Source organism: Vanrija albida (assembly GCF_041260175.1).
Source record: "Vanrija albida strain AlHP1 chromosome Unknown contig_1, whole genome shotgun sequence".
In the NCBI taxonomy this organism is placed as follows: Eukaryota; Fungi; Basidiomycota; class Tremellomycetes; order Trichosporonales; family Trichosporonaceae; genus Vanrija; species Vanrija albida.
Window position 1 is genome coordinate 3,143,996 of NW_027191420.1, and position 18,531 is coordinate 3,162,526.

Genomic DNA, 18,531 nt, shown 5'->3' on the forward strand with positions numbered 1-18,531 from the left:
CATTCCGCGCCATCGGCGCCCCCGAGCCGCCTGATAACTCGGCTGCCCCAGCTACTACCCCGCATCACACGACCGACTGATCCATGGCACACTACAAACGCGCCCACTTCTGATGCTCGGCACATGGCCCCGTCGGGCTTGCACGCAAGAGCCCACCCCGCTGCACCCCCTACTTCTCCCCCTTGATCGGCTTGGCGTACTGCACAAAATCCGTCTTGGCAGCGACCTTGGTGTAGAGCAGCTGGGCGCGGTGGTTGAAGTGCTGCGTGTGCCAGTAGACGCTGTAGATGTCGTGCTGGCGGGCCCAGTCGTAGACGTACTCGATGAGCTTGCGCCCGGCCCCGGCGTTGCGCGCCTCGTCGTCGACGTACAGGTCGCCGAGGTAGACCTGGTCCTCGACGCTGCCCGTGAACATGTGGGGGAGGAAGGTGACAAAGCCGATGATGTTGGCGTCGGCGGGCGCCTCGTCGTCGACGGCGACGGCGGCGTAGGACGGCACGGCGGGGTCGAGGAACCGGCGCCAGGTGTTGGCCGTGACGTTCTCCGGGATGGTGCGCTTGTAGAAGACGTTGTACTTTTCCCAGCGGGCGCGCCACTGCGCCTCGTCGGCGGCCGTGACTGCGCGGACGGTGACTGCCATTGATCGGGGTGGTGTGGTTGAGGTGAGGGGGGGATGAGGAGCGCGGTCGTCGTCGCGAACAGGCTGATATATGCGCCGTGCCCCACTGTCGTCATGCGTTAGCCGACCGCCAACAGCGGCGCGAGCAAGCGGCGGATGCGCCGCCGGGCTATCAGCGATGCGGGGATTGGCGAGAATGGCGACGGCGCCGGAGCAACATTCCCGCTGCGTTGCTATCAATGTCGCGTCGCAGGTTCGGGCCGCTCGACGCGTTGTACCATGCGCGATGCACTCGGCGTGCTCGACGACCTCGACGAGTGCACTCGGCGTTCGCCATGTGCTGCGGCCCAGCAGACCGTACCGCCTTGTCTGCCCACCCGCCTGGCCAGCGCCGCCGGCCCTGCCCGGCCCCGCCACTGGGCAGCGCTAACATGTCTTGTCCGCCGCGCACCTCCAAGCCTCATCACTCAAACCTGCTAACATTCTTGCTGGCCACACTACACACCCATGCTCCCCGCCGCCGCGCTGCTCGCGCTCGCGCTCGCGGCGCTCCCCGCCAGCGCCGCCTTCAAGCCCAGCCTGCGCCTCAACCTCACCCTCTCGGCCGCGGACCGCGTCGTCGCCTTCCTCCCCGCAACGGCGGGGGGCGACCCCGCCGCGCTCGAGCCGGCGTGGAACGTGACGTACCGCGGGGCCTCGGCACCCCCGAGCGCAGGCGGCTCCGGCTCGGGGCAAGCACAGCGCACCACCCGCGCCGGCGTGGCAGCGTCGGCGCACCTCAAGTTCGTTGGCACCGCCGTGCGCTTCTATGGCCGCGCTGACCCCGCCGCGTGGGACAAGAACCGCGCCAACGCGTCCCCGCCCTCCGTGTTCGTCGACGTGCAGCAGACCAACGTGAGCTTGCCGGCCGGCGACGTGCTCTGGGGGATCGACGACCTGCCGTGGGGGTACCACGACGTGCAGCTCGCCATCGACGGCAACTGGACGGTCGACGAGGTCGTCGTCACGTACGCGGTGCAGACGCAGGCGTGAGTAGAGCTGGTGCGCAAGCGTGCGCGCGGGGTGCGGTTACGACCCCGGCCTGCTGACCCCCGCCCCCAGCCCCCACTTAGCTGACATGACGGTGCGCACCGAGCCCATGGTGCTCGACGGCGCGGCCAACCCGTTCTACACTGCCGAGGGCGAGTGGAAAGTCACCGGGTCGATCGGCGCGAGCGGTACGTCGCCGTCGCCGTGCCAGCACCGGCTGACCCGCAGGCGACGAGACACCGTACCCCCACCTCCTCGGCACCAACACCTCGACGCTCGCCTTCGCCGTACCCGCCAACACGTCGCTCCTGCTGCTCAACGGCACGACCGGCCCAGACAAGGGCGTGTACGTTGTCGCGCTGACCCCACCCCCGCCACTCGCCGAGGCGAGCGTCAACGTCGACGCACAGAGCAAGTGGACCGACCCCGTGCTGCTGTACCTCGCGGCGCTCGACCCAGCGGTGCAGTACACTGTCGCGCTGAGCTCGTCGGTGCTGGGCGGGTGGACCGAGGTAGAGGGGCGGCAGGGGTACCACTCTGCCACGTTCTACTCTGGCTTGAGGTGCGGGCCGTGACGGGCGAGAGCTGACCCCCCAGCGACATCAAGGAGCCCGCGCCGATGTCGCACACCCCCGCCATAGTCGGCGGCGTGATCGGCGGGTTGGCGCTCCTCGCGGGCATTGCGGCGCTCGCGTTCCGCCTCGGGCGGCGGAAGCGGAGCAAGGGGGACAAACGCGCCAAGGACGAGTGGGACGGGGTCACGCCGTACGAGTTTGACATGCGCCGCGCCACTCTGTCGCCGGTCGAGCCGGACGCGGTGCCGCTGCCGGATACGCTGAGCACGCCCGGCTACGGCGACGGCGACGACGAACCCGCGCCGCACGCCAGCACGGCGTACCTCGTCGCCAAAGGCGAGACGCTCGCGGCGTTAAGCGCGCGCGGGTGAGCGCAGCCTGGCGCGCAGTCGCCTGCCGCTGCCGCTGGGCCGAGCGCGGCGCCGACCAAGGGCGCCCGGGGACAGACAGCACCACGCCCGCGCCAACGCCCCCGCCGCGTCGAGCAAGAGCAGGACGCCGGCTCGCTCGACCACGACCACGACGGCGACGACGCGCCCGAGCTCGTGCCGCCCAGCTACAACCCCGACTGGGCGGCGCGCGGGGGTGCGTCGTCGTCGCGGCACGCGCCGGGGCCGACGCCGACGCCATCGCCCTTACCGCCGCAATGATGTGCCGGCCGGACACGCCCAACACCCACCGACCCCCTGTACCCGTACCCATACCGTAGCCTGTACCCATACTCGCACCGCACCCGCACCGCACCGCACCTCACCGCACCCCCACACATTCATGTATTCGTTCTACAGTGTCGCCGCGGCGGGCCGCCGGCGTGATTAAAGCATGGTGCCCAGGCTGCGCCCGTCAGTATCTAGTGGGCTAGTTTGGCGGGCGGGCAAACGTCGAGGCGACGAGGCCGACAAAGACCGCGGCGAGGCCGACGGCGGCAGCGCCAGCGATGACCTGGGGCTGGGTAATGCGCTCGAGGACGCTCTTGTCCGCCGCCGCGGCCGCCTTTGCCTTCTTTGCCCGCCGTGGGCGCGCCGGCGCAGTCTCTACGAATGTGCGCGACGACGACGAGACGACTAACCCCATCTGTTTCAATCTGCAATAGTGTCAGCGCCGCGCGCGCACCGCACCCACCCCTGGATGTAGAAGCCGTTGAGGGCGCGCTCAATATCGCTCTCGCGGCTGGCGGGCACGCCGGCGAGGGAGAAGGTCACTGGGGTCAGTTGGGCCGCGAGACACTACGCACCGGCCGTCGAGTCGGAGCCCTGCTTGAGCGTGATGGTCATGGTGCCGTAGTGGTCTGGGGTCAGCGCGGCGGGGCACAGCACGCACCAGAGGGCCAGCCGGGCGACTTTGTCTGCCACGTCTGCACGAGCTTTGTCGGGCGCTCGGCCTCGACAATCTTGCCGCTAACGTTGCCACCAAACAGCTCGTACGGCTCCCCGGCGACGGGCTTGATCTTGGCCGCGGCGCGGGACCACATGGGCACGCGCGCCTCGTCGGTGAGGATGGACCACAGGTCGTCTGCGGACGCGTGCAGCGTCGCGCTGACCTCGACCGTCACAGTCTTCAGGTTCTTGTCGGCAGCGGGGGCGGGGGAGGCCGGCTTGGGCGCGGGCGTCGCGGCCTTGGAGCGCACCTCGCCGGGCGGGGCGGGCGAGTAGCTCTGCAGCGCGGGCGTGCTGGCGCCGCTCGTGGCCGCGGACGCGCCCTCGAAGATGCCGTGCGCGTTGAGCAGCTCGAGGCGGAAGCCGTTGAGCCGCGTCTCAAGCACCGGCGCGAGCGCGCGCCGCGCAAAGCCCAGCACGTTGTCCGCGTCGGCGGAGTCGGCGGAAAAGTTGAAGACGTACTCGCTGATGCCGTCGATCATCTCGTGGCTGAACTCGGGGATCGAGAGCCGGCCAGTGACTTCCTCGCCGGCGGGGCCAGCGCCCTTCCACTTGGCCTCGACCTCGAGGTCGTAGATCGTGAGCAGCCTGCGTCAGCGCCGTACGAGGGGGAACACCCACTTGCCCTTGCGCTGCCCGAGGTCGCAGTCGCCGCTGACGCTCGTGACCTCTGTAATCTCGGCAGAGTAGGCGCCGTCGGTTGCGCTGAGGCCGGGCAGCTCCTTCTTGACCCACTCCTGCGCCCAGGGGCCGCAGTTCTTGTTGCGCCAGTGGTACGTCTGCTGGAAGTTTGTGAGGGGGGCGGGTTCGGCCATGGTGGGGGGTGGGTGATGCAATGTGTGTTGTTCGAGGTCGAGGTCGGGGTCGAGGTCGGCGAGCTCACGGCGCGGCGCCATGACGAGGTCGCCGACCGACTTCTAGAAAGCTCCTGAGTGGTGAGTAAGCTCACGTGACCTGGGCTGGTGTGGGTGCATCCCTCGCCGCACCGGCACGCGAGCATGCCAGCACGCATGCATGCATGCTGCCGTGCACACCGCTCCGGCACGAGCATGCATGCTGCTCAGGCCAGAAGGATAACGCCCATCTCGCTGATATACTACGGGCCCAGGCCGCCGTGACGGCCGCGGGCGGGCGGGGGTTCTTCTGGGCCTTCATTTAGAACTGAACGGCAGCGGCGAGCACGCCGGCGAGCACGGCGACGCGGCGAGCAGCAGCCGATCCGGCGCGGACCATGGAGCGATCGCATCCCCCCCCCCCACCCCGTGCATCCGTGGAAATGGCGCTGGACAAGACACCGAGACATTGTCGGGCAGGCGTAGCGACGCAGCTTGCAGCTAGCCCACGCGACGTGAGGCACGGCACGACTGTGGCGGTTGCAGCTAAATGAACCCACCATGGCACTTGGCCTCTTGTGGCAGTGTCACGAGTCGCACCACCATCGTGACCCCGTAAGTACAATGAGCCCCCTTGGGCGTGGCGCAGATCTCCACCTGGCCCACCCATGGCCAGGCCCCCTTTGATTGCCGCTATCGCACTCGCGCGGGGGCTGGCTCGACGCGACGCGGCGCGCTGTGACGACGCGCCGCGCCTCGCCGCTCGCGGCAATCTCGCCACCGCCACGCCACGGGGTGCATGCTTCTTTGTATGATTCACATGGCCGGTGGCGCGCGCGGCCGCGAGCGGGGGGTTGGTTCAGCTTGCTGCAGCACCACGCTCGCCCCGCCTGCATACATGCGCTCGGGCCCGTCTTGATCGCCGTGCACCAGGGGCAGCTCGCTTACGCGCCAAGCATCGCAGCGGCGAGCGGACACCGGCCACCCACCGGCCCTCGGCCCTCCGCAAAACGCGCATGCAGAGTGCACGTCGCTCGTCGGTGCTGCTCGCCAATCCGCATCCTTCCGACCCACCCACTCGCGACGAGTCGACGACCGACCGAGCCAAAGGCAGCAAGTGTGCACGAGCCAGCCAGATGTGGATGTTCCGTCCGCAATCCGGCCGCCTCCCCCGCCCGGACGGTTTCCCGGAATTGGACTGGGAAAAGTGTCTCGAAGCAGATTCAGAAACGCGGCGACACGAAACGGGTGGCGGCGAGTGGGCTGCCGCTGCACGCGGCATGGTGGCTTGGGTGGCGACCGGGTGGCCGAGAGCTGCATGCGTCGTCGCGCGCGTCTGTTCCAACTCCCCGAACTCCAAGTGGCCAAAGGTGGTTGTAGCAGCAGCCCAACATTACCGGGGCGGGGTAGACTGGGCCTTGGGACACGCGCTACCCCCCGCGCCAGTCAAGATCCGGCCAGCCTAGCCCACCCGCATTCGCCGTCGCCTGCCACCGTGCCGGCGGTACTGCCCCCCCGCACCCGCGCCCTGCCCCGCCCCAGACCCCGCCCCTGTCGCCCGAGCGCGTATCAGCGGCACTGCAGTGGCCGTGCGTGTGTGTGCGCGGGAGGGCGGCGAGGTCGCGAGCTCGCTCGCTCGCCTGCCGGGCCCACGGGGTCACGGCGCGTGTGCATGCAGACGGGGCGGGGCGTGTTTCATGCCGCTGGCATGCCAAGGGGCGCCGGGTGGCCAAAGGAGGGTGGGTGCCGCTGCCGCCGCTGTCGTCGTGGTCGTCGCTGTCGTCGTCGCGGCGGTCGGATTTGCGCTCGACGACGACGACGCGCGACACTGCATGACTGTGCACATGCGATGCTCGGCGACTCGCGCCTGCCCGCTGCCAGTCACTTCCGTCCGGCCGGGTCACGGCTCGCGACTCGTCGATGCGCGGCCGCTGTCTGCTGCTTGCGTTGTCGCGCGCGCGAGCGCGTCCCGGGCCTTGCCGAGTAACTTTTTGCAGCTTGGACTTGGTGTCAGAGTTTAAAGCGCCATGCGCCCCGCCCCCGCCCTGGCTGGTTCGTCGTCTATCTCTGACTCTGCCTTGCCACCGTTCAGTCATCGTCGCGCGCGTCGTGCCGCCCGCCCACCCGCCGCCACCACCGCTGCCGCCGCCGCCGTCGTCACTTGTCACTTGTTCCTCGCGAGTCGCCTGCAGCCACGACACGCTGCCGCCTCGTCGCCGCCGCCCGCCGCCCATCAACACACCCCACTTGACATTTATTCTGTCGGCGCAACACCCACTCTTCGACACGCACAACAACAACAGCTTCGGCACCGCACCCCACACCACCCACACTCTCACACCTTCCCATACCGCGCCTTAGACCTCGTCTTCCTCGTCCTCCTCCACACCCCAGACGTCACAGACGCCTGCACCCCCTGCACCCCCTGCACCCCCTGCACCCCCTCATCCTTTGGGCGCACACCACCAGGCCGCCAACATAAATACCTCTCTGGCGCGCGGGGTCCGCACGACCTTCCCCCCATCCAAACCCCTTACACCCTTGCCTCCACAACCACCACCACCAACCCCGACCCCGCCCCCACCACCATGGCCTCGCACTCAAACTTATCCACCTCGGCCACCACCTCGCGCGGCTTAACCCCCTTTGCGACATACCGCCCCGGCTCGTGCCCAGAGCCCTCGACTGCCCGCAAGATCAACGCACCCCTCTCACCCCCAAGGGGGCCCACCGTCGCCGCGTCACTCATCACCGCGTCGGCGCGCCCTCATCCCTCGCCTGCCGTCGGGCGCGGGTTCGGGCTCGAGGTCACGGTCGACGATCCCGTGTTTACGCCCGAGACCCCCGCACTCACTCTCGGCAACTCGAGCACGTCGCCCCCTCATGAGGGCCTCGCGTCGGGAAGTGACCGTGACTCGGGCGACGACGACGACGCGGCGGCTCGCTCGTGCCAGGCCTCGTCCTCCACGTCCATTCCCCTGCCAGTCGCACAAGTCCTCCAGCAGGCCCAGTACCCACGCAAGCACCGCCGCAACCGCCGCAAGCCAACGGTCCAGCGAGCACCAGCAGTGGTCATGGCCAACCCACCAGCGCCTCCGCCACCCACGCCAGCCCGCGTTGTACAGCAGCACCAACAGCAGCAGCCACCACGCCGCAGGATCCCCCTCCTCACTGCCGACCAGCAGCGTGTCTGGGTCGAGAAGGGCAAGGTGGGTTCAGGCTCCTTTTCACCCCGTGGTGCCTCGTGTTGACCCCGCCGCAGTGCACCTACGTGCCGCTCGGCACCTGCGCCGCGGAGACGATCAACGGCTCGGCCTATTGTGCCATGGTGAGTCGTGGGCGCCACCTCGTTGCTCGGCGTTCTTCTCTAACACGTGTGCAGCACTCGTGCCGCGCCGAGAATGCCGACGGCGAACTGTGCCTCAACCTCGTCGTCGACCCAGCACACTCGCGCTACTGCCACACGGGCTGTGAGTTTTTATGAGTTGTCGCCCCATTCCCACGCTGAAACACTGCGCCAGACCACGCCGAGACTGAGCGCCATCACCATGTCACCGCCCTCGTACGCAAGCGCCAGGAGCACAACTTCCTCGAGGCAAAAGCCCGACAGGAGAAGTTTGAAAACGGTGTCGCTTTCTTTGACGCCAACTTCTCATCGTCGGGCGCCAGCTCGCGTGCGAGTACTTCGCCGAGCCAATCCTTCATCGGCCTCTCCGACTTAGGCCAGCAGGCGACTACCCCAACCCGCACCTACTCTGCGTCCCACCTCGAACCCCGATGGGGCGCACACAATGACGACAAGTGGTGGGTGGGCGAGTGGTCCCGCCTCGGCGAGTGGCCCCGCCCGTACGCCACGGTCCACAACACGCCTCACTGAGCCGGTCCGGTGATTCGGTCCCAACTCGTTTCTCCTTCGGTTGTATTCGCGACGCTCCCACAAGGGGGAGCAGCACACGCACTCGCGCACACGTACGCGCACCTTCCTCCTGTAGTATTACCCCATTAATAATCGCCACTGGCGACCACCACCTGCTGGCCTGAACATTGCAAGTAAGCCTGTAAGATCACACACACCACACGCCTTCCGTGTCCATGTTTCCTGCACCACCACCAACGCAACGGCACCACACCATGATTGTATTCTGTGAGAAAACAGACAAGTATGCAGTACTTTCCATGTTGCAGTGGGTCAGGCGGGTCATTGCGCGCACGACGGCGTCGAGGACAAGGTTTGTTTACGGCGATCTTCGGCGTCACCAGGCATGTTAGTCCCCAGGTACGCGGGTCGGCTCGCTTCTGGGACCTCGCAAGAAGCGTAAATGAGCTGGCACCGAGCGGGCACCAAGCGTAAAGTAACGTGAGCGCGGGCGCGAGCCCGGGGCAGCATGCGTATCCATCGGGCTGCTATCTGGGTTCCAAGTCACCTCGGCATTTTGGATGCCGTATCCCTCGGGCTCTGTCGCGGGCATTCGCGCAGCAGTTGCCACCCGTCGCGTCGACTCGCCCCAACATGCACTGCTTCCCTCCGCTTAGTAGCCTCCAGTGTACCGCTGCCCCCTGGCAGGTGCCGAGCGCGCCGCTCCAGCTCCACCGCGCACCGGGCCCGCTTTGGGCCGGTCGTCGCGAAGCTCGCGGTCGAGGTCCTTGCCCCAGCCCGAGACGTTGCCGCCGCCCGCGCCAGACGCGCGCCACTCGGTCTCCCAGTCGCGCTCAGAGGCACCCTCATGCTTGTTTCCCCTGCGCCGGCGCGACGTGCCTCCGCTCGGGGCGGGCGAGTCCGAGCCCGAGCCCGAGCCTGCGCTGCTGTTGCCCCCGGACTTGGCGGGCTTGTGGTGCGAGTCGGGCGCCAGCACCTGCTCGCGCAGGCTCTTGCGCCCGCCGCCCGCGCCGCCGCCGGCGCGCTGCACAGACGGCGAGTCGGCTAAACTGGGGCTCGAGATGCGCGCCGCCAGAGCCGGCGGCACGCCCGACGACAGCTGCCCATGCGATCGCGTCGGGGCCGACTGGGGCGTGCTGTGTCCGCCTCGGCCAAATGATGGTCGGCTGCGCCTGTCGTCGGGCGAACGGTCGCGCTGCCGACGCTCAGAGTCCCACGGCCGCTGAGCACGCCACGACGGTGGCGACCTCGATCGGTTACGGCTGTTGTTGCCCGACCGGCGCTCGGACTCGCCACGACCCCGGAATGAACGGTCACGCTCGAACCAGTCATAGTCGTCCCGGTCGCTGTCGTACCGGCGGTGGTCGCGGCCACGGTCGCGGTCGCCGTAACGGTCGGGCTCGGGGTTGCGCTCGCGGTCACGCTGCCGTTGCTTCTCGCGATCCCTCCAGCTCTGGCCGGCACCAGACTTGAAACCGGCGGCGGCATAGGGCAGTGGCGAGTCACTCCACCTCTTGTGGCTGCCAGAGCTGCCATTGGCTTTCGGCCTCCAGCTCGACTGAGGATTGGGGTACAGCTTGCCGTACGGGCCTCGCGAAGCAGTGCGCTCCGAGAAGGCCGAGTTGCGCACAACTCGTCCCAAACTGGCACGGGGTCGAGGGCAGTCCTGGCCCAGTTTAGCATAGCACTCGGGGAAACATGGCTGAACTCACGTCGCCAAAGTGGCCCTCTTCGGCGCAATTGTAGCACCACCGGTCTCCTCCCGGCCCGCCAAGAGCCTCGCGTTCCCAACCCGTCGCGGCAGCACGCTTCGACATGACATCGTCGCGGTCCGAGGTCCGGCGGTATACGTACCGTCGCCACAGTAACGGGCAATTCTGGCAGGTCAGCAGGTGGTCTGGCGAGACGACGTACGCTCTGCGCATGGTCCCAAGCTCCACAGTCGGGGCAGTTTTTCGACGAAGAGTCCTTCGCCTTCGGGTCTGTACAGTCCTGAGCCAATGTCAGATGAGCTGCTCCTCGACGCGCTCCAATCTACTCACGCTGCGTCTGTGCCCCTGCTTGCCGCAGATGAAGCACACCATACTGTACGGGCAGTCTTTCCGCTCGTGTTCGTCCATTGCTCCGCATGTCGTGCACTGAGGCTGTCAGATTCACCCTCGCAGCCCACAGCCAACGCACAACAATATGGGGACACTCGTACTCGTGGTGCCCGGGCTTCTTGCACCGGCGACACAGCCTGCTCTGGTCGGCATTCGCGGTGAATTCGTCCTCCTCCTCCATGAAGTATCGAGGGACACCCTGGTCCAGTTAGTCACTAGCCGCAATGCACAGCCTGCCACTCACCTTTGCCTTGTCGTCGTCCAGGAACACCACGCCGTCCATATCGGCCTCCAGCTCGCGCCTCGACTCGTCACCGTCCTCTTCTTCCTCAGAGTCCAGCACGACGTGGTCCGGCAGAAGCAGTACGCTCTGGTTGCCTTCGTCCTCCCCTTCATCCAGCTGTCCTTCCTCCTTCTCCGCGGCCACAGGGGCGGCCTTCGGCGCTTCCTGTTCGAGGTTTGGTGGTGCTTTCGTGTCGGCTGCGTTGCCACCCTCGTCGTCGGATACCACGTTGGACGGAACCTCCATACTGAAGATGACCGATCGTCTCAGAGGCGTAAAGCTGGACGGCGTGTAGAGCGAGCTCGCCTTGACGCCTCCGGCCTCATCGCCCGACTCGAAGCCATTGAAGCGCCCCTTGCCCTTGATGTTGATAGGCGTGGAGGCAGCCTGCAGCCTGCTAGGCCCCGCCTCCGAGGTCGTGCCAATGTCCTCCTCGTCATGACTCGACTCGCCTGTTAAGTCGGTCAGTCCCTCGCCGCCATCGAGAAGCGGTGCCGGGTCGCCCTGTCTTCTCCGGCGGCGCCTCGTCGCTCTGTTGCCGTATTGCGCTGGGTGGTCGGACGAGGGGGTCGCACTACGCGATAGGCCGACCGACTTGTTTCTTCTTGCCGGAATAGGTGTTGATCTCGCCATTGTGGACGAGTTGTTTGTCTTTGGTGAACCGAGTTGTCGGCGCGTTTGGTCAGCCAGCAGAGGTGGACAAGAAGCTCACCGAAATCTTGGCGCGCGCGCGTCCGAGTGTCATGAGGTGTCACGTGGCTTTGATTCCGTCGCTTCCTGCCTGCCTGCCGCCAAATTCCGTTTTGTATGGAAGCCTCTGGGGCCACGCAAAATCAAAACGAGTCGGGTGACTCTGGCCAGCGCAAGCCAGCAGCAACCAGCCAGCCAGCCAGGAGAGGGAGCATGCTGCCTGCTGCCGCTCGCTGCCGCTCCGCTGCTGTTGTCGAAAAGCCATTCGACAACGCTCGTCAACCCTTTTGCCGCGTCAAAGACTGCTCTACGTCTTTGCAGCTACTCGCCCCACCCTCCCTCTCAACCCCCGCAGCGACGCCGATCATTCGACAGCGCCACTGCGACAGTTTGGCGGAACAAGGATCGATCGCGCTCTACTCCACTCCGCATTTCGAGTCAAAGGCGGACCATAATCTGTCCGTTGAACGGTTCAACCGGCACTACAACCACCTCGTTCACTCGCCACCCCAACGGCACCCTTCTTCTTCTCTGTTGTCTCTCATTCTCAACATAGACTGAAAGATGTCGTTCCAGAAGCACGACCGTGAGTTTTCGGCTGCCTTGGAGAGCTCGCCCTCGCCCTCCCAGCGCCACCAACCCTCCCGCCTCGACCACCTCGTGCTGACTGAGATAGCCTCAAAACCGATCCACATCCCCACGGCCGAGCACAACGTGCTCGAGTTCTGGCGTGAGATCGATGCGTTCCACACCCAGCAGAAGCTGTCCGAGGGCAAGCCCGAGTACAGCTTCTTCGACGGCCCTCCCTTTGCTACTGGCCTTCCCCACTACGGCCACTTGCTCGCTGGCACCATCAAGGTGAGGGCGTGTGGCGACACTTGACCAAGACAGATGACTAACACGGCCCCAGGACATTGTGACGCGCCATGCCAGCTCGACTGGCCACCACGTCGAGCGTCGCTTCGGCTGGGACACCCACGGCCTCCCCGTCGAGCACGAGATTGACAAGTCCCTCAACATCAAGGGCAAGGACGATGTCATGAAGATGGGCATCGCCAAGTACAACGCCGCTTGTCGCGAGATTGTCATGCGTTACTCGAACGAGTGGAAGAGCACTGTCGAGCGTATGGGTCGTTGGATCGACTTTGACACCGGCTACAAGACCCTCGACCCCACCTTCATGGAGTCGGTCTGGTGGGTCTTTGGCCAGCTCTGGGCCAAGGAGCAGGTCTACCGTGGCCTCCGTGTCATGCCCTACTCGACTGGCTGCACTACCCCCCTCTCCAACTTCGAGGCTGGCGAGGACTACCGCAACGTCTCGGACCCCGCCGTGACCGTCGCCTTCCCCCTCGCCGACGACCCCACGACCTCGCTCCTCGCCTGGACGACTACTCCTTACACCCTCCCCGCCAACCTTGGCCTCTGTGTTCACCCCGAGTTCACCTACATCAAGATCCACGACGTCGAGCGCAACCAGAACTTTATCCTCCTCGAGTCGCTCCTCGGCACAGTCTACAAGGAGTACGCGAACGGCAAGAAGCCCGACCCCAAGAAGGAGCCCAAGTTCAAGAAGATTGGTAGCTTCCTCGGCAAGGACATGGTTGGCTGGCGCTACACCCCCATGTTCGACCACTTCACTGAGAAGTACGAGGACCGTGCCTACCGCGTCGTCGCCGACACGTACGTTACCGACTCGTCGGGTACTGGTATCGTCCACCAGGCCCCCGCCTTTGGTGACGATGACCACCGCATCGCTGTCGCCAACGGCATTGTCCGCGATGACGAGATCCCTCCCTGCCCGATCGACGAGACTGGCCGCTTCACGGCCGAGGTGCCCGAGTACCAGGGCAAGTACGTCAAGGTTAGTACCGCGTTTGTTGTTGTGCCATGATCGGCGACTAACTCTGTGCTCCAGGAGGCCGACGCTACCATCATCAAGGACCTGACCAAGAACGGCCGCCTCATTGTCCGCTCCGACATCATGCACTCGTACCCCTTCTGTTGGCGTTCGGGCACTCCCCTCATCTACCGCGCTGTCCCCTCGTGGTTCGTGCGTGTCGCCAACATCTCCGACAAGCTCGTTGCCGCCAACGAGAAGACCCGCTGGGTCCCCGCCAGCGTCGGTGAGGGCCGTTTCGGTGGCTGGATCAAGAACGCCCGCGACTGGAACATCTCGAGGAATCGCTACTGGGGTACCCCGATCCCCCTCTGGGTCAGCGAGGACTACCAGGAGATTGTCTGCATCTCGTCGATTGCTCAGCTCGAGGAGCTCTCTGGTGTCAAGGGCATCAAGGACCTCCACCGTGAGAACATTGACCAGATCACCATCCCCTCCAAGCAGGGCAAGGGCGACCTCAAGCGTATCGAGGAGGTCTTTGACTGTTGGTTCGAGTCGGGCTCCATGCCCTACGCCCAGTCGCACTACCCCTTCGAGAACCAGGACCCCTTCAAGGCCAGATTCCCTGCCGACTTCGTCTCTGAGGGTATCGACCAGACTCGTGGCTGGTTCTACACCCTGCTTGTTCTCGGCACCCACCTCTTCGACACTGCCCCTTGGAAGAACCTCATCGTCACTGGTCTCGTCCTTGCTGGTGACGGCAAGAAGATGAGCAAGAAGCTCAAGAACTACCCCGACCCCATGAACGTTGTCGAGAAGTACGGTGCCGACTCGGTCCGTCTCTTCCTCATCAACTCGCCCGTCGTCCGCGGTGACAACCTCCGCTTTAAGGAGGAGGGTGTTGCTGGTGTCCTCTCCAACGTCATCCTCAAGTGGATCAACTCGTTGAACTTCTACCTCAACCAGGTCGAGCTCTTCAACCAGGCCACTGGCACCAAGTTCGTTGCCGAGCATGACGCCCCCAAGTCGACCAACGTCTTCGACCGCTGGATCCTTGCCCGCTGCCAGACCCTTATCCAGCAGGTTGACCAGGAGATGAGCGCGTACCGCCTCTACACCGTCATCCCCCGCCTCCTCGAGCTCATTGCCGACCTCACCAACTGGTACATCCGCTTCAACCGAAGGCGTCTCAAGGGTGAGAACGGTGTCGAGGACACCAAGGCCGCCCTCAACTCGCTCTACGAGGCCCTCCACACCCTCTGCTTGACAATGTCGTCGTTCACTCCCTTCACCTCGGAGATTGTCTACCAGAGCCTGCGTGCCACCACCCCTGAGCCCAAGGACGGCTCCGACGTTCGCTCGGTCCACTTCCTTCAGTTCCCCCAGGCGCGCGAGGAGTACTTCGACACTGTCATCGAGCGCCAGGTTCAGCGCCTCAAGGCCGTTATCGAGCTTGGCCGTGCCATCCGTGACAAGCGCACGCTCAAGGTCAAGATGCCCCTCAAGGAGCTCATCCTCTTCCACCACGACCAGCAGTACCTCGACGACGTCAAGTCGCTCGAGTCGTACGTCCTTGCCGAGCTCAACGTTGCCAACATCACCTACACCTCTGACGAGGCCGCGATGGGCATCAAGTACAAGGCCACGGCCGACTGGCCTGTTCTTGGCCGCAAGCTCCGCAAGGACCTCGGCAAGGTCAAGTCGCACCTCCCCAACCTCTCGTCCGATGAGTGCAAGCGCTACGTCGCCGAGGGCAAGTGCAGCGTCAACGGCGTTGAGCTCGTCGAGGGTGACCTTGTTGTTACCCGCTTCGTCGAGCTCGAGGGAGACAAGGCCGAGGCTTTCGAGACGGCCACCGACGGTGACGCCACCATCCTCCTCGACATTCGCAGGCACGACGACCTCGAGCACGTCGCTCTTATCCGTGCCCTCACCTCGCGTGTCAACAAGCTCCGCAAGACGGCCGGCCTCAAGCCCACTGACCGCGTCGACGTCTTCTACGCCTACGACGACGGCGAGGAGGACGCCCTTGCCCCTGCCATTGCGTCAAGTAACGAGTTCCTTCTCGGCCAGATCTACGCCATCCCTGTCGAGCTCGCCCAGAAGCCTGCCGACCGCGCCGCTCTGGCCACTGAGGTTCGCGAGAAGGACATTGATGAGGCCGACCGCGCCGAGCGCTTCGTCCTCACCATCACTGAGCGTCCTTAAAGCCCGTCAAGCGGCGTATCTGTCAGGTTATTAGTTTACTACCATGCATTTGTTTCGTTCCATTTGTCAGGCGCTTAGCTGCGTGTCGCCATCGGCTTGCACACACCCGTCTGGTCCTCCCGTCACACAACATGTGGCACATTGTAGGGTGTTCAGGGAGTTTTTTTTTCCGGCGCTTGGTCATCAAACACACCGGTTGAGAACCCTCACGATTCGAAGTGAAGAGGTGGCATCAGACCAGACCCGAGAGTCCAATATACCTAGAATACAGAGTACATGCGTTTTGTGGAGCCGGGACGGAACTGCCGGCGTCATGGCTGGGGTTCAAGCCAGAGCGAAACGATCGCTCAGCTACAAACGCCGCCTTCGCAAAGGCCGTTTTTGGATGTTGGGACACACATGCCCTCGGCTCCTGGTGGCAACTATACTGTACATGAGAGAGGTTGTGGTGGTGGTACGAGTCGGCGAAGTGATACACAGTGCGGAAGCGTCGGCGGCTGGTGGCCGGCGACACACATGCACCTGATTCAATGACGAATGTCAGTCGAAGAAAAGTGGCGAAATTATCGAGCTCTAAAGGCCGCCGTTGGCCTGGATGTATGCCTCATTCAGGCGTGCTTGGCTTTCGGCGGGGTCGGCATACTCGGTCTTTGCGTGCGGTGATGGTTCATCGTCGCAGTCCACGCCGCTAGCACGAGCCGCGACCATTGTCTTGACGTCGTCAAACTTCATATACCTTCTTCCTGAGAAACGTTAGCGACTGAAAGCCGGGCACCACCACCAAGCTCACATACCATCCTTGCACGTCGCCTTTGACTTCATCTGGTCGCACAGGTCGTCGATAAGGAAGTCTCCGGGCTCGGTCGTATGCATGCCCATCTTGGTCCAGACCTCTGATGGGCGCATGACGCGGCCGTCCTCGCCAAGGACGTGAATAACCTTGGAAGTTCCGCACACTGGCGCGCCTGTCGACGACGCAAAGGCAGCCGCGGCGTCTGATGAGGGCGACGCTGATGCCGATGCCGATTCGCCGGTAGTAGACCGCGGTGTCTGCGAGTTGGACAATGACTGCAGAGGCGAAGGAGACATGTTGAGGTAAGCGTTGGGGCTGAAGGTTGTGCCGGGGAACACGAAAGGAGCCGACGGCGACGTGCCACCGGACTGAGCAATGAGGGCCTCGAGCTGCTTGGAGAACGCGTCGTCGTCGGCACCACCGAGAACATCGGCAGAATCCGACGTGGCGTTGGCGCCCGACAAGGACGCCAGGAAATCTGACACGCTGTTCTCAGTGAGATCGGCCCATTGTGCCTGGTTGGCCAACGGGTTGGAAGCGGGAATGACGTTGGTGGTAGTTGACGCGTTCGAGGTGGTAGACGCATTCAAGCTGTTCAGGCCAGCCAGCGGGTTGGACGGCACGGCAGAGGAGTCGCGATAAGATGTCGCGTCGCCGAACATCTTGGCCAAGTTGTTCGAGTCGGCCGCCGACGTGAGTCCTGGCTGAGAGCTCAAGAATGTGTACTGCGACTGGACCGACTGGACAGGCTGAGCAGTAGTCGTGGTGTTGGCCGCCTGAGTGGTGCCGTTGTTGTTCGCCGACGCAAGGATAGAGTCGATGCCGTTGGGGTAAAGGCTGCGGAAGAGCGCCTCGACATCTTCCTTGTTCGTACCACCAATGGAGCTGGGTGTGGACAGGTTGTCGGCTGGGCTCTGAGTGTTGGGCGACCGGGACAGCTGAGGTTGAACGGATGCGTTGCCACTGAACAGGCTTGGGGCTGCGTTACGTTCCGAGCCAGAGCTGGGGCTCGGGCCATTGATCGAAACAAGAGACTCGGGGCTGGCACCGGGGACAGAAGAGGTAGATTGGCGGTGAGCAAAGTGGGGCGACGCCTCGTGAATGCTGCGCAGCGAGTCATTGGAGACACTCTGAGGCGGGGAAGGCGGCTTGGCAATCTGCTGGACCTTGAAGTTGGCAAACTGCGACCAGTCGATGCCGCTGGGCTGCTGGTTCAGCGCCGCGGCGGTGGGCGTCTGCTGTCCAGAGCGCTGAGTAGTGGTAGCAGCAGATGCGGTAGTGGTGGTGGTGCTGTTGTTGTTGCTTGTGCTGCTGTTGCCGTTGAAGGGAACGGAGAAGGTGAAGGCAGCCTGCTTGAGAGCGACGTTCTCCTCCTGCAAGCGGCGAAGAATGCCACGCAGGTTCTCGTTCTCGACGGATGCACCAAACGACTTGGCCTCGAGCTCGGCGACCTTGGCCTCGAGATCGCGGACCTTGGCCTCGCGACGCTCACGGAAGGCCTTCTGGGCGGCACGGTTCTGCTCCTTGCGGCGCTGCGCCTTGGTGGTCGTGTCCTTTGGCCCCTTGTCGTTGCCCTTCTTCTCGAGCGTGTTACGACGACCGCGACCAGACTTGTCATTGCCGTGTTGACGCTTGTCTTCGTGGCCATCGTTCTCGGAAAAGGATTCTAGTGCGAGTGTCAGGCACGTGCACTAGCTCGGCCGGCCGAAAGGCATGTCCGATGACGGAGTCGGATTACTCACCATCTTCATCGTCGTTGTCTTCAGCATTCTGCTTGCTGGCCTGCGCCTTGCGCTTGTTCTGAGCGGCTGCACCAGTCGTCATCTCGGTCTCGGAGTCATCAGAGAGGTTGAAGGACTGATTTCTTCCTTGCTTGCCATCGGCAGCGTCGAGGATTGAGTCGGGGGAAGACTCCTCGGGCGTGTCGCGACCTGGGACGGGGAAGAAGGCGGACGGGGGGAAGGCAGTCGGGTTGGGTGTCTTTGTGTCGATGTCACCAAACGCGAGCGAGTCGAGGAAGGCGGCAGTGTTTGGTGTCAGGGGGTTGAGCGTCTCCATGGTGGATGATGGATGATGGATAAGCCTGGAAATAGGGGGTGATAGAGTGGAGCGCGGCTACTTGGTCAAAAGTTGGCCAGCAAAGTTGAAGAGGATGATTGTGGGTGGGTGGGTGAGGTTGCGAGAAACAACGACTACCGAAGCGCGAGTGCGAGGAGGGCAACGCGTGGATGGATGAGAAGCAGAGGGGGGCAGGGCTGGCGGGATGCGGGATGGAATGGATGGGGGGTGGCGAAAGCGTGTGCGCCGTC

At 64.5% G+C, this 18,531-nt stretch overlaps 7 protein-coding genes across 7 annotated transcripts; 3 read left to right on the forward strand and 4 right to left on the reverse strand.

Annotated features, from left to right (window-relative positions):
• Positions 1 to 169: 169 nt before the first annotated feature.
• On the reverse strand, positions 170 to 640 carry Q8F55_001272 (uncharacterized protein; the record flags this gene model as incomplete). Its single annotated transcript, XM_069349898.1, has 1 exon — positions 170 to 640. One exon carries the CDS (start codon positions 638 to 640, stop codon positions 170 to 172), a length of 471 nt encoding a protein of 156 aa, XP_069213442.1.
• A 486-nt stretch (positions 641 to 1,126) lies between these two features.
• Positions 1,127 to 2,594, forward strand: Q8F55_001273 (uncharacterized protein; the record flags this gene model as incomplete). Its single annotated transcript, XM_069349899.1, has 4 exons — positions 1,127 to 1,647; positions 1,721 to 1,836; positions 1,877 to 2,210; positions 2,246 to 2,594. The coding sequence occupies 4 exons, from the start codon at positions 1,127 to 1,129 to the stop codon at positions 2,592 to 2,594; spliced, it is 1,320 nt and encodes a 439-aa protein (XP_069213443.1).
• A 487-nt stretch (positions 2,595 to 3,081) lies between these two features.
• On the reverse strand, positions 3,082 to 4,414 carry AHA1 (Co-chaperone; the record flags this gene model as incomplete). Its single annotated transcript, XM_069349900.1, has 5 exons — positions 3,082 to 3,307; positions 3,346 to 3,424; positions 3,458 to 3,511; positions 3,544 to 4,187; positions 4,221 to 4,414. 5 exons carry the CDS (start codon positions 4,412 to 4,414, stop codon positions 3,082 to 3,084), a joined length of 1,197 nt encoding a protein of 398 aa, XP_069213444.1.
• Positions 4,415 to 7,020: 2,606 nt separating this feature from the next.
• On the forward strand, positions 7,021 to 8,309 carry Q8F55_001275 (uncharacterized protein; the record flags this gene model as incomplete). The annotated part of the gene is made up of 4 exons (XM_069349901.1): positions 7,021 to 7,641; positions 7,695 to 7,760; positions 7,815 to 7,902; positions 7,954 to 8,309. 4 exons carry the CDS (start codon positions 7,021 to 7,023, stop codon positions 8,307 to 8,309), a joined length of 1,131 nt encoding a protein of 376 aa, XP_069213445.1.
• A 652-nt stretch (positions 8,310 to 8,961) lies between these two features.
• Positions 8,962 to 11,327, reverse strand: Q8F55_001276 (uncharacterized protein; the record flags this gene model as incomplete). The annotated part of the gene is made up of 6 exons (XM_069349902.1): positions 8,962 to 9,975; positions 10,022 to 10,186; positions 10,224 to 10,301; positions 10,352 to 10,447; positions 10,491 to 10,610; positions 10,656 to 11,327. The coding sequence occupies 6 exons, from the start codon at positions 11,325 to 11,327 to the stop codon at positions 8,962 to 8,964; spliced, it is 2,145 nt and encodes a 714-aa protein (XP_069213446.1).
• A 621-nt stretch (positions 11,328 to 11,948) lies between these two features.
• On the forward strand, positions 11,949 to 15,429 carry ILS1 (isoleucine--tRNA ligase; the record flags this gene model as incomplete). The annotated part of the gene is made up of 4 exons (XM_069349903.1): positions 11,949 to 11,970; positions 12,061 to 12,242; positions 12,295 to 13,245; positions 13,300 to 15,429. 4 exons carry the CDS (start codon positions 11,949 to 11,951, stop codon positions 15,427 to 15,429), a joined length of 3,285 nt encoding a protein of 1,094 aa, XP_069213447.1.
• Positions 15,430 to 16,002: 573 nt separating this feature from the next.
• Positions 16,003 to 18,280, reverse strand: YAP1 (DNA-binding transcription factor yap1; the record flags this gene model as incomplete). Its single annotated transcript, XM_069349904.1, has 3 exons — positions 16,003 to 16,172; positions 16,224 to 17,888; positions 17,965 to 18,280. The coding sequence occupies 3 exons, from the start codon at positions 18,278 to 18,280 to the stop codon at positions 16,003 to 16,005; spliced, it is 2,151 nt and encodes a 716-aa protein (XP_069213448.1).
• Between the last annotated feature and the right edge of the window lie 251 nt (positions 18,281 to 18,531).